The sequence below is a fragment of the Etheostoma cragini genome, chromosome 13, assembly GCF_013103735.1.
Source record: "Etheostoma cragini isolate CJK2018 chromosome 13, CSU_Ecrag_1.0, whole genome shotgun sequence".
NCBI classification, from domain to species: domain Eukaryota; kingdom Metazoa; phylum Chordata; class Actinopteri; order Perciformes; family Percidae; genus Etheostoma; species Etheostoma cragini.
In genome coordinates this window covers 11,311,706-11,326,173 of record NC_048419.1, presented here as the reverse complement: position 1 = coordinate 11,326,173, position 14,468 = coordinate 11,311,706, and the positions used below count along the sequence as shown (strand labels likewise).

General features: G+C 39.0%; 1 protein-coding gene across 1 annotated transcript; it reads right to left on the bottom strand.

Moving 5' to 3' along the window:
- Positions 1–2,337: 2,337 nt before the first annotated feature.
- On the bottom strand, positions 2,338–12,436 carry kat5a (K(lysine) acetyltransferase 5a). The gene is made up of 16 exons (XM_034890988.1): positions 12,338–12,436; positions 12,191–12,257; positions 11,381–11,449; positions 11,102–11,238; positions 9,337–9,405; positions 9,068–9,250; positions 7,995–8,165; positions 7,834–7,908; positions 6,620–6,682; positions 5,560–5,808; positions 5,370–5,459; positions 5,126–5,266; positions 4,897–4,990; positions 4,623–4,782; positions 4,428–4,509; positions 2,338–3,773 (listed from the first exon to the last, which is right to left on the bottom strand). Exons 1-16 carry the CDS (start codon positions 12,422–12,424, stop codon positions 3,639–3,641), a joined length of 1,872 nt encoding a protein of 623 aa, XP_034746879.1. The 5' UTR covers positions 12,425–12,436; the 3' UTR covers positions 2,338–3,638.
- Between the last annotated feature and the right edge of the window lie 2,032 nt (positions 12,437–14,468).

Below are 14,468 nucleotides of genomic sequence, written 5' to 3'. Positions count from 1 at the left end.
GTCACTGTATCTTATGAAACACATACCTAAATATGTGGGTAAACTACTTAATGATGTTCAGGGTAAAAGAGGGATCATGGTGCTTAACCTACACTGCAGCAGAGCCAAGTGTCCGGCACCATCCCCCTAATTACTGTATGGAGTGCTGCCATGGCCGTGCCATATGGCTGTGTGTGTTACCAGGTCAGCGGCTCGGGTCTGGGGGCGGGGGCGGGGAGGAGAAGAAGCCTGCGTTGTTGGTGGTGTGTGCCTCGAAGAGATAAGAGAAATAAAAACAGAGGCACTAGTTGATAGGGGTTAGTAACAGTTTTCTTTAAAACAACATACCTCAGTGTGTTCATCAGCGTTCAGGAGGTGTTTTGGGAGTTTGTCGGCTCCTCCAGCATTCAGTGTTGTTTTCATCTTAGACATTTAGAGAGTTAGACATTTAAGAATCTAAAACAAGTAACAATGTGGTGCTAATGGATATTTGGTGATCTATCAAATAAAATATGATTATTTAGTTTAAGACTGACTAAAATGATATTCCATTCTGAGAAGCAATCTACACTTGACTGGTGTACTGTACAGTTGCTGGAGCATGATATGTGATGGTCTGAGCCTTTCAAACTGTTGGTCACACCAGAGGTCATTTTGAAAAGTCAGTGTTACAGTGACACCATGTGGAAATGTTCCACTTAGACCTCGAAGACTCACACACTTAGAGCTCTGCAGAGAAACACATATGTCTTTCTTAAGTTTTAAAATTGTAAGAAATGTTACATTTCATGGGGGAACACATGCTGGAGACATGCGGTTTGAAACAAGGACTACACAATAATGAAGGATGAGCTACAACGCTCATTCTTCTGTCCTCTGTCCAATACCAAAAGATATTAGGTATGGCCTATATAATGTTTGGAAACCAAATCATCACATTAAGAAGCTGAAACTGGAGAAAATTTGGATTTACCCTTAAAAGTGATAACTATTATTCATACTTTTCTTTAAATATTAAAATGTTCTGTTGCTCTAATCAATTAATCGAATGATCTTTTCAGTTGTGTATACATTGTCTGGTGAGTAAAAAACACATAAAGCCAGATATTATATACACATACACACACACACACATGTAAACACAAAAACACCCACACACGCAGACAGATCCCAGAGGACCAGATAATACACATCTGCCACCAGTCTGGAATCAGGATGAGGAAATGAAGCTGCTACATGTCAGGTTGAGCTGCCTAAATGAGTGATGTGGCGAGGACATGAGATTAGTGTGAAATTCCTCTCGGTCCTCGTGAGGCCTGGTGGAGCTCTCCCTTGTGCAGAAAGAAAAAGGGTGTGATGTGATGATGAGAGAAGTTTCACCAGAGCGGAGTACAGAGACCAACACCCTGTTCTGTCCGGCTGTCAAGGTGTAGCTCGGCATCGTCCATTAACTAGTTTGGGAAACGTTTAACCAACTTGCTCACGCAGCGTTGACTTGAGTTTACTTACACGGTTTGGCCCATTTGATTGGTTATGCATACCTGTAGTTTGGATAACCAAACTCGATCCCCTGCAGGTGTCCATTTGCTATTCACATTTCCCCCGTCCCTCGTCAGCTGCAAGAGAATTACAATAGGCCCGTCTGGTTACACTATTACATTTACCATCGAATTTTAGCTCTTTGTTTAAAATTTGGAGATGCAACTCTGGACTCACAGGGAGGAAAATTCATAAATCTGCCCCCTGGTGGCCATCCTACGAACTTGCTGCTGGAGGATCTCAGTCCCAAATCCACTTTGGATTGGATTCCTGCCTGTACCTTCATCTTCCTGACAATCATCTCTCGCATTACAAACACATCCCTGTTAGATTCTACACAGCTCTGCAGGGAGATTAATTTTACAGATTTGATAGAGTAATATACTGTTTGATTACATTCATCATGGGTTAATCATTTTTTTAACCTATTTATAATTGACAAGGATCTCTCTATCTGTCAATAGAAATACAGCACACTAATGAGGGTTATGATTGATTTTTAAACACACTTTTGTGGTTTTTAAGATGTTTTTTTATCAATTCAACAAGCTTTTTATATCAAACACTCAAATCATACTTTTGACCATGTTTTACGTAAAGATATACTAAATATTTCAACAGGGTAAATTCAACATCTTTTGTGACATGTAAACATAAAACACAAACTGAAAGTAAGATACCACTTGGGAATTTTCTTGTTGATATTGTGCAGCCAGTTAGTTTACATGAAGTAAAAAAGACACAAATACAACTGTACACAAAATTTACATTCTTCTAACAGTTCAACATGGCTTCTGTCTTCTGAGCTTTTTTCTTGTTTTTTTACAATCAGGTTCAGTATGTACAGTTACAGGGAACATGTGTTCAACTTGATTTGTCTCATTGCACAATGTACAGATCATTATGACACAGGATTATCAGAAAAAAGATTCACCTGAATGATCACAAACAAAGACCATAAATACTTCCAACTATGTAAAAGAGAGAAATAAAAGCAGAGCTACTATTGTAAGAGAAACCTGAATTGACCAACATAGCTGTGGATCTTGATGTCTCGTTTTTAACTTTCTGTCTGTATACAAGGTGTTCTAGTTGTGTATTGAATATACTTTTTTTTATTTACACAAGTGAACCATATATTACCACAAGAACATCTGTACTCCCTGTTAGTTGAACAGACAAAATGCAGGCACTGGAGGAGAATCACAATAAACTGAAAATTAGTTTCTTTGCGTTTTTAATTTTGTTCTCCCAAAATATAATTGAAATTGTTTTCCTTCTACCTACCTTTACTGTTTAAACACTCACAATACATTTTGCATTGAGTCAGTTAATAAGTGTGAGTGTAGCCATAGGTATTGTTTTCAAAACAATTCAAACATGCCCAGAATGAGATGTTGAGACGTTTTGAAGCCTGCACACTGTACAAGAATCTTTATTCAAAGTAGAAAGTAAACTAGTTTGGAGTGCTGTTCAGACAATAGTTGTTTCATTGTTTAAATAGTGCTACAAGTGTTGTACTTTTGTCAACAACTAAGGTTTCTTAAATATATGTACAATGACAAACTAAAATGAGCTTGAAATTTTCGGGGGTACATTAATAATTTTGTCTTAAACATTTTAACAAAACCACACACGGTATTGGCCAAAGCGAAAGATAAATAAACCTCCCTTGTTGAATTTAAGGAAAAGAAATCCCCTTCGGGGTTTCTACATAATATGGACTCGTTAACAGATAAGGCAAATCACTGTACAACTCAAATTATTGTTTAACAATCTTGTTTCCATTAGGTGGTCTGAATGTTTGCCCATTTAAGCTTTCATTTACACTTTTAAACATATCTTGCTTTTAACGCACTGTTGGGTGATTGACAGGATCTTTTACACAGTACAAGGTGTGTTGTTGGCGGTGACACTGTTAATAAGTCTCGTTTGTGGCCAAGTTTGAGAGCTTTTTAGATTCTCAATATATAATGAATATTTCACAATAAAACCGGATGCATCTCAATTCATGTTCATTGTTTCTTATCCGAAGAGGAGTCCTGGGTTGAAAAACCTTTATCTGCTCCACTGTTTGCTTCAAGTCTGCTATCTGGCGGTTTGGGGAGGGTCCTCAATGACTACCACTTGCCCCTCTTGCTCCAGTCCTTAGGTGTAAAGTGAAGGCATTTTGGGTCTATGCGCAGGTGTCTCTTCTGCATTGCTCGTTCATGCCCGTCCACAATGTCCTCTGAAAGAGTCAGGATGTACTGACCCTACATTCAAGAGACAAGACGGTCACAATTTTAGACAGAATTCCGCGTCACATTTTTCAGAAACATACCGCATACATTTTTGTGAAACCTAACCACATCTGGCTATGTCAACATGTCATCCTGACACCACTTGTGTTTTATTTCAGCCGCCTGTGCTTTGCCGTAAAATATTTCTTATTTCATCAGTGATGAGTGGCAGTTTTTTGTCGATTTTCACACCATCAACAACTGAAAACCTTTTGTCCAACTTTTAAATTTGGACATTTGTCTTCCCATTTATTTGATAGAAACATTTAGACAATGCTTTTCCCTATCATTACATAAAAAAAAAAAAAATCCACAAATGTAAGATTCAAAGCATCTGTAAGAGTTGGATGGAGAGTTGTGCAAAGACTAATAACAAAAGTGTGGGCCAGTCTTCTCGTTTCTGCTTCTCGTGTTTTACAGTGGATGGCATCCAGTTAACAACTCTGGCTGTTTGTCCATTTACATTTCAGCTATTTGCCAGGCTTTCCAGGGATAAAAGCAGAGGAGGGGTTCACTGCCTTGTTAATTTACACAGCAAAGTTATTAATTGATACACAACTATGCAATCGGAAAGGGCAAGGTTAAGGATGAAGGGAACACAAATGGAACACAGCGTTGGTCTCTAACCTTGTAATAGTTGATGAGGTTGAGGTACTGAAGCGTTGAAATGACATCTTCTTTCTTTACACTTGTGATCTCACTGATCTCACTGGAGGTTAAAAAAAGAAGGTCAAATGAAAAAGGAGGAAATCATTGAACTGCTGTTCTAGAAAGAATTCAAGACAATTAAAAGGTGAAAATAAATTGCCAAGAGCTACATACTTGATGGTAATCTGCGGCCTTTCTCCATTGTCAGGTTTAAGGTCCATGAGAATTTCCAAGATGGTCTGGGACCAGTAGGAGCGATAGGACAAAAGGCCGAGGTCAGAAAGTGGCTTCTCGGGAGTGCCCGTCTTCCCTTCTACCTTGGACAGCTCGTAACCTGACAAATACAAACAGATTAGCCCAGGTGAACAGAGCACATGTCCAAGGAATTTAAACATACGTGTATTTTATTTACTAAACACTGTGCCACTATTTTTGATACTGCACTTACTGAACTCAATGAGCAGTTTGCCATAGCCTCTCCGCTGGTAGGGAGGCAAGGTCAGGATGCAGGCAACGTTATAATCTTCAGTCGACTCTTTTTCCTGCACACAGAAAATTTTAATTTAGTTTCGTTTTGGGAACCCCTGTTTAGATAGAGGACTGTTTCCAAGCCCTATGAATGGAGAGTACATACACACGGTACCAGAAATTAAAAATGATCTGCGCAATCTTTGTACCTTAGAGAAGTAGCCCACTATGTGGAAGCCTTTGGAGTCATACTCCGTCATTACATAGAAGAGAAAAGGGTCTGTGTCGTAATACAAGGTTTTATGGTCCAGGAAACACTTTGCAAGTAAACACAGGTTCTGGGAATAATTCTGGAAAAAAACAGACATGAATCAAAAACAAAATCAAAACAACAAAAACTGTTAAAAAAAAAAGAAGAAAAAATGGTGAGAAAAATACCCCTGTAGCACTTACTTTGTTTTTCCTGCCGTCAATCTCAAAAAACGAGATGGTGCCTTTGCGGTAGATCTCGTTGCCTGGAGGATGTCTTAGATTACATTTTGTCTGTCAAAGATGTAAGACACATGGATGAGTGCAATGTGCCACAACCTAAGGAGCGAGAGATTAAGGTGGGCGGAAGTGGCGACATGCTGCTGATTCTTACCAAATGCCTCTGCAGACACTTCAGGCTTTTGAGGTACTTGAGACAGAATTCACAGAGGTAGAGGATGGGCAATGTGGTGAGTTCCTGTGGGTACGGTGAGAAGTACCAGGGTTTCAGTCTGTGACGTCCTAACTCTATACACTCAATGTTTTTCATCCGGGTGACGATGTCGTCATGGCTACGGTCAGACACCAGACTGCCCGTCATGCGGGGTGCAGACGGGATGCCGTCCGAACTGTCTTGGGAATCCTGGTGGTACACAATGTGAACCATAGAAAAATTAGACACTCTTGCCGCAGTTATTTTAAAGAATAAAACTTCTGTTAAAAAGAAAATGCTGTATAAAAATTTGGTTTTAAGATTTCTACACATTTGAATTGTTTTAAATATGTAACATTATACATGTTACATATTTTAAACATCTACACTCCAAAAGCTTGGGTCTGAATTAAGCAGCACCGTAATGTCATTGGACACACTAATGGCGTTTTTCCACTGCTTGGTATCTACTCGCCTCGCCTTTTTTGGTTATCCATTACAAAAAGAAGTCCCTGGTACCTGCTAAGAGGTACTTTTTTGTAGTACTAGGAGGTTCCAAGCGAGCGGATGCAATACCAAAAGGTGCCGTGAAAACCTGCAGACTACTGATTGGTCGGAGACGGGCCTAGCGACAGACAGGGGGTGTCCTGAAAAAACCTGCTGTGTTTACCGGTAAATACGGTAGTTTATCCAGCGTTTTTTTTTTTTGCTGCCTCCAGGTTCATTATAAACTAATTTGCCTTCTAGTTGTGGCACCCCGAGAATCCAAAACACATCTTCGGCATTCTGTGTGTGTCGCGTTAGGTCACGGCAGTTTCCTGTCGTGACGACCTGCCACGGCTCGCCTCGCATGAGGCGGTGCTAATCTGCAAAAACCACCTAACCTGGAAAAAGTAAGACGAGACACCGCGGTCTAGTCCAGGCAAGGCGAGCAGGTACCATTAATGGAAAAACGCCATAAGAAACAACTGAATGTGCAGAAACATACAATCAATGGCATATAATAGGAAGTAAAACAGACCTCTGGTGGTGGTAAAAAAACACTGGCTGTTTGAGGGTTGTTATACTGCAAAACCTTTATCATCTAGCAGCAAAAGAGACAAAAAAATGGTTCCCATTTACACAGAACAATTTGATGAAAGGGCAGATTGAAAGCAATACTGAACTTCAGTGTGAACTCAACATTTGTTTGCCAACCAGCAATACAGGCAATGATGTGGTCACAGAGGAGGAACTCGGGAGGTCAGCGGCAGCAACAACAGCTGAGCTGCTCATGTCCATTAGCTTGACAAAATGATTAGAAACCTTTGTTTGGATATTTCTTTTGCCTCATTTAGTGACATTCAATGTTTTTTTTATCAAAATAGAACATGTTACAATCAGTATTTGTCATAGATCATAAACATTTTGTAATTCAAAATTATTTAAAAATCTATTATATTTGGTAGAATTTGGGTGCAAAGGACTAAATCAATTTTAAAGTTGCATCAATCAATTCAGCTCCAGCACCTTTTAAGCAAAACAAAAAGGTCAGTATAAACCAATTTAACTTCACATGAAAATTCAACACAAGACTGAGAAATCTAATGTAAAATAACAATTAGATATCGGAAAGATGAAAACAGCCCCAATGCTTGATGGTATTTTGATATCTAACCAATTCAAAATTAATCAGGTCAAAACAAAATAGATTTTAGGCTCAGAAACATATAGCCAAACAACAGGGAGTTGTGATGTGTAATGTCATGGCAAAATCAACTAACTGAAAGTATTAGTTGGAAAATATTTGTGTCAAAATATACAATTGTATAGGCTGCTTGTGTTTTCTAAGGATGGATATTTAGAGTAGCACAGTGGAAAGGCTTGTCACTTTTAAAACTGTAATAAAGAATAAAGTGATCATATGAGAAATATGTTTTTACTTTCTTAAATTTGGGATTAAAAAAAATGTAATCCTGCTCATATTAATACAGGCAGTATCTGTGGTCCTTTTGGATTTTGATACTGGTGTAGATGATACACATAAAAAATGTGTTCCTTGATTTATGAATGTAAGAATGTAAAACTATACTGTATAAATATTTTAGTTTGCAGTGCTCAAAATAAAGATAAAATCATTCATTCTCAAAAACAAATAAATGCAGAGACTCCGTCATAAGATATACAATTTAAATAACTAAATAAAAGTTATGAAAATATAGATGAAAAGATGAAATCTATTTAAAAGGTACATACCTCGTCCGTTCCCCCACAATTCGCTTTTCTCTTCCTCCCCGGCTGCGGGGGGATGAGTCGTCGGGCAGTGCCATTCTATCGTTTTAAAGAGATTGAGTTAAGCATTAGCAAGTGAAAAAAAATAATAATAATATTTAAGACTCCAGTGCCATTTTCTTTACCGTTGTGAGGGAGGAGATCTGTTCATGGTCTTCGCGGGACTTAAAGGTGTTGGTCTCCCTCACAGCAGGAAAAACAGATGCCTGAGACGCTTCAGCTGAACTTGGCAGGGAGGGCACAGGGGTAGCCGGGGGAACCTGAGTCGCCACGGGGACAGCCTCTACTTTCCTCTTCTGCAGCAAACAAACATTGTTAGACATTGTGCTTAAAATGAGTACAGACCGACCAATTGTTTAAATTAGTGTGAGGTTTTGTTTACATACATTTGTTGTTGTTTTTCATTCCAGATAGATTCACCACCAGTCAAAACTTTGAGGTCACTTAAAATGTCAGCTGCACTCCATTATAGACAGAATACCAGCTGAGATCAGTTGCATTGTTTTTTTTTAACCAGGGCAGCAGTTTCAGATTACATTATGTGAACAGAATGTGCCTTTGGAACATTGGATAAATGATTGCTGATTCTGGGCAATGTAGCTATTGCATTAAAAATCAGCCACCCACTCAGATCAGCTGGTATTCTGTCTATAATTGAGTGGAATGGAAATTTGTAAGTGAGCCCAAACTTCTGACCGATAGTGTAGGTTTGAGTTTTCAGAAATAAAGAGCAACGTGCTCATTAGAAGCTGGGTGTTCCGGTTTGATTTCATGAAGCAGTGCCATCCTAATATTATCTGCAGTCTGTTCATTGACATGAGCTAAGACTGTGTCTGGGTTAATAGCCACAGCATATCACATTAAACAGGTTTCACCAACTACCGTTTATCTCCGTTTAAACTAGTTCAATGTAAAGGCCCTATTGAAACCTGGTATTAAGACGCAAGAGACACAGATCAGCTGCCACTCCCTTGGGTTTATTCTTAGAACTATAAATGTGTCTTTGAGAATCTAAAGTGCCTGCATCTACAACATTCCACTTTTCTCTTGTTGGGCAGTTTATTATTATTATTATGTTAGCTTCTTTATTATATGTGATTTAAAATATATATTTGCATTTCACCTGCAGTCAATGAAATCTCAGAATAATCCATCTTCAGCACATGAGAGATTACAACAAACAGAGAATACCAGCTACCTTGAAAGATTTGAAGTTGAAATGTGGCTTGACAAGTCCAGTGCATACACCAGACAAACATTTGGTTACACTGTGTGTTAAAGCACTTCCAGATGTGATCTGCACGACCGGATCAGCATCTTCCTTTTTTATTTCATGGTTGTTTATTTCTGGATTCCCATGCAGTTCAGCATGACCCGATAGCTGTATGATCACAAAGGTTGCATGTTAACACCAGGTTTAAACAAGGTCTCAGTCATTTAAAAAAAAAGTGTCAATTCAAGTTGTACCGGTGTGGGGAGAGTTTTGCCTCTGGACGGAGCTGTGGTAGACTGTACGTTGAGATCTAGACTCTTCCTCTGTGTTGAACAGAAAGGAAGAAAAGGAAGGGGGTTAACTGACATTGATATTAACCATCAGGTTAATATTCAGTGATTCACTGTACACACAATGCAACTAGTCTCTTAAATGATAACTAACAGCGTTAAAAATGAACAGTTTCTTGGGCAATCTAAATAAGATCTGTAAAAGTATGAATAGAAAAACGTGAGAATGAAAAAAAGGAGTTCTCCTTTTCACGCACTACTTAAATGTTTTGCTAAAATGTATTATTATTATTTAAGTGACGAGGCCAAGTAAATTACAAAAAAGAAAAGAAAAGAACATACGATCCTGTCCCAATACTACTAGGACACGCATCAGATATTCTGTTGGTACATTTGAACAAATTGTTGTTTCAAGCAGCATAAAAATATTACTAAAACGATCATATAAATGGTTGTTTACATAGCTACGCTGAGTTTTTCTGTTCAACACAACGACCACCAGAGAAAATGATTAACTCCTAAAAACAATGGTATTATTTTATTTGTTCGGCTTGTAGAATTGAGCACTGCTTATTATAAATACTCATCTAACTTGTTACAATCTATACCACACAGTTTTTATGATCCACTTAGCAATATTAATAACACAGCAATTAAGCATGGTATCAAATTTAATTTTAAATGCTGTCAGTATATTGAAGCAATGCAAAGGGCTAACTAGTCTGAAACATGACTAATCCTACTCATCTAACAGTTATGGGATACACTGGCCTACCTTGGAGCCATCTTTTAAAATTACTCCGTCACTGTTTCAGCTAGGGATGTAACGGTATGAAAATTTAACCTTGTGGTTATAGTGAACAAAATTATCACGGTTTTTGGAATTATCACAGAATTTTTAAAAGTGTCTTCAATGCCTTCAGCAGCAACTTTTTTCCTGCACGTTCTGCAGACAGGATCGCTATTTGGGGCGGCTGTGGCTCAGTGGTAGAGCGGTTGCCTGCCAATCGGGAGGTTGGTGGTTCGATCCCCGCCGCTGCAGTCATTGTCGAAGTGCCCTTGGGCAAGACACTGAACCCCGAGTTGCCCCCGGTGCTGCGCATCGGAGTGTGAATGTGTGTGAATGTTTATCTGATGAGCAGGTGGCACCTTGTACGGCAGCCCCGGCCACAGTGTGTGAATGTGTGTGGATGGTGAATGTTTCCTGTAGATGTAAAAAGCGCTTTGAGCAGTTGTTAAGCCTGGAAAAGCGCTATATAAATACAGCACATTTACATTTTTATAATAACCAAAATATGCCCATGCTTTAGACTTAGTCCTCTTAGAGGACTGATAAATGTCCTAAGCGCCGTCATCGCCTCCTTTCGCCATGATTCCAAAATCAAGAAATGCTCACTGTAGGCTACTTGGCAAGTTCAGGAGACTCGGATGAAGCTGGGAAGGATTAAACACACACCGTGTCCACACCATGGTAATCCACCGTGATAATAATTATATTTGAAAAGAAAACGGTAATTGTTATAGCCAACGTTTTTATCGTTGTTCACCGTTACTTCGGTAATCATTACATCCCTAGACTAGTTCCAGCTGTCGAAACGCTGGGATGTGAACTGAAGGCTCATATTGTATCTACTAGTGTCTTCACAATGGGGATGCTGCCAAACCTGAGTGTACTGTTGCAATGCTTGGGAGTCTGAGATAGACATTAGGGGGTGTAGCAGATGCTTACCACTTCTCTCTCTGGAGAACTGGGACGGGAGCCTGAAAGACCATTCTTGGTTGGTGTTTTAGCTTCTTTCTTAGGGAACTGAAGCTTCTTCATGTCCAGTCTGTCCCCTGTGACCCACTCGTCCAGCCGCTTGTTGACTTTTAACACAAGCAATTTTACACAAACAAGAAGACATTTTTTGTGATGTTTCTGTGTAATAAATTCAGCCTGTAAAGTGACTTAAACAGGTAAAATGTAAAAAAATAATAATAATAATAATCAGTAACAAACTATACTCACAGTCAATATAGTGAACATAGTAAAGCTTTCTCGAAGAGACTTCCTTCACACTTAAAATTTCAGCCAATGCTGTAAGAAAAGAAGACAAGTCAAATTAAAACTTGCAATGAACTGTACTGAAATTAACAAAATTATTGTGATGGACCATCCCAAAACATTTCATTTCATTTATCTGTTTTTATCCAAAGCGGCTTCCAATAAGTATACTCAACTATGAAAGTTCAAACTCGGAACAGCGACAATCACATAGAAGTACACAGTTTTAAATAAGCCAAACTACAAAGCTCCACAAGAAAGTACAATTCACTTATTTATTTATTGTATAGCCATCATCTTCCTAGCCAAGTTGTCATAAGAAATGTGCCCCCCTTGAAATAGCTGCTAAACAGGATAGATAAACCACCAACTAACAGACATGTGGGTTAAAGGACTGCCGTTGCTTTCACTAACCAAGGGTAGTGCTGAAATAGTTAGCCGAGTAGAAAATAAATTGCAAAAAGGCCAAACGCGTTGGTTATTGGTTAGTGTTTTCATTTAAACCCACTTGGAGATGGGGGTTAAACAAGCTCATGTCGCTTATTATTGAGTGGAAACGCTGCCATAATGGTCTTCGTGAAGCGTAACAACAACAATTTAATTACTCAATTAAGTTTCACTTAAAATTACATTGACATGGTACAACTACATGTGTGCCCTGTGAGTGTGGTGTTTACAGTGCTTCAACTGGAGGCCGTGGCTTCTGATAACAACAGCTGAGGTTCGTCTGTTAGCATTAGCTTAGCACTGGAAGAACAACCGGACAATACTTACGCCATTCGTCTTCGTGTTCTTGGTTTTTACGAAGAACGGGGAGACGACAGCCCTCAACAATCTCAACCTGTTGAAAATAATACGTTAATGTTCAGCCCGAAACTGGTCAATGTCTCTAAAATAAAATTGTATCTCTGAAATACCCACCGATGATGCGTTGTCCGCCATTTTCGTCATCTGTGAGAGCAGGAGCAGGGTGTTGTGGGAAAATGCCGGTCCACTACAAAGATACATGATGAGGCAAGATGGACACTTTTGAAAGAATGCGGGGAGCGGAAGTCGGAAACCAACCCGGAAGAAAGAAGCAGGAGTGTGCCCAAGAGGAGAGTGAGTTGTTATAAACACATCCATTGGTCAGCTTTCTGAACTTTACTGAGCAAGTCTTTTTATTATCAATCAGGTTTACTGCAGGTTAATCGCAGTATTTCATTGTTTAAAATACACTTACAAAATTTCAAGTTAGTCTTCAATCTTAATGTCTTTTGAGTAAAAATGGGCTAAATCTGTCTAAAATGTATAGACATCCAGGTTACAGTTGTTCAAACAGCATTTCAGTGATAGTCATTGCAATAACTATGTGCTGTCCAAAAGCTTGTCCAACTTGGAAAATTGTAAATTGATATGTAGAAAAAAACAATAGGCTTAGCACTATATTTGTGACACAATTGTGTAAAAGGAAAAAAGTATTATGACAACACAAATGTAGAAGAAGATGTAGTGGCAATTATTCTGAAAGCACAAATCGGTCTGCACTCAGGGCTTACAAAGGTTTCTGGTGGGTACTGATTGTGAGCTCAGTTGTAACTGAGAGTGAAAAGATGACTTATAGAGCAAATCTCAAATTTGCAGGAAGTTTGTCAGGGTTTTTTCAGTGTTAGCTGCTGTGAGGCCAAAGGCATCAACTCTCAGGCTTGATTTCTACAGAAGGGGCGCTCTTCTCTGGAACCAAACGTTACAATTTTGAATGAGGCTAGAGCTGTCAGTTTTTGTATCTGCTCTCTACAGAACAAGCTCTCCTCATAAGAGAGATTTTTTTGACAAGAGTTACGTCTCTTCCACTGTTGAGATATGCATTGTGTCTTATGCTGTGTCGAGGCTTGCCATGAGGAAACTGCAATGCTATTTTAAAGGTGTACAAAAAAGATGGTTGTGTTCCCCTGGAGGAGCTCAGAGCACACTCCATTACGGACATTTGCAAAATTGTAGTTACCTGAAATAACTTCTAACTGAATGCCAATCTACACCTCTTGTTCTGAGATTGCTGAATTTAAGGGGAGCCATATGAGAGGCGTGCAACACATTAGGATTGTTACCACCTGATTGGACTATGAGTGCATCGATCTGTCTCGGGGTGCTGCAGCCTGATAAAGTTTAAAGGTCCCTTGACATGGTGCTTTATGGATGCTTTTATATAGACCTTAGTGTTCCCCTAATACTGTAACTGAAGTCTCTTTCCCGAAATTCTGCCTTGGTGCAGAATTGCAGCCACTAGAGCCAGTCCCAAACGAGCTTTCCTTAGGACGTGCCATTTTTGTGTCTGTTGCTCTTGAGGATGGGGCCTTGACGAACTGCCACTTTGCTTGTTTGAAAGCCATGATGTCTCTCTATTTCTCATGGTCGGGCCAAATTCTCAAAAATCTGAGCTTTTATTTTCTCAAAGCCCATTGATGACTATGCAGTAGGCCACTCATAAACAACCAGAAGTGAGAGTGCACACATCCAAAAAACTTACATCAAACCTGACAACAGCCTCATTATATCTTGATAAAATAACATTTCACATATTCTCACATGTAGTACGGCAAAGAGACTGCATGACAGGTAATTACATAGGATATGCAAAAATCTTGAAAAATACTGACGTAGTCCTCCATATTTTCAAGGAAGGAATGTTTACATGTCTTGCCAGCAGGGGGCCCTCCTGTCCACAAACCTAATCAAGCCAAGAGGAAAACCAAATAGGCCTAAACAGTCTTTGTACAGAATGTGACCTCCCACTGACTGTCATTGACAGCATTTATACCATTTGGGTCATTCTGTCCACAATAATACAGCTTACATTACAAAGGTGTTTAAAGTTAAAGATATTTGCCTTTAACAAAAATGTGCTTTCATAATAATACATGCCATTGAACACAGACCAAGCTAATGTTGGGTATTTAGCAGCCTCTGGTGGTTATTCAGATTCCTTTAATGGAACTTTAGAGCTAAAACTAGTGTTTTATGGCGCATTTATATGAAAAATGAACAGTTATGTAAAAACAAATTAAATTCCACA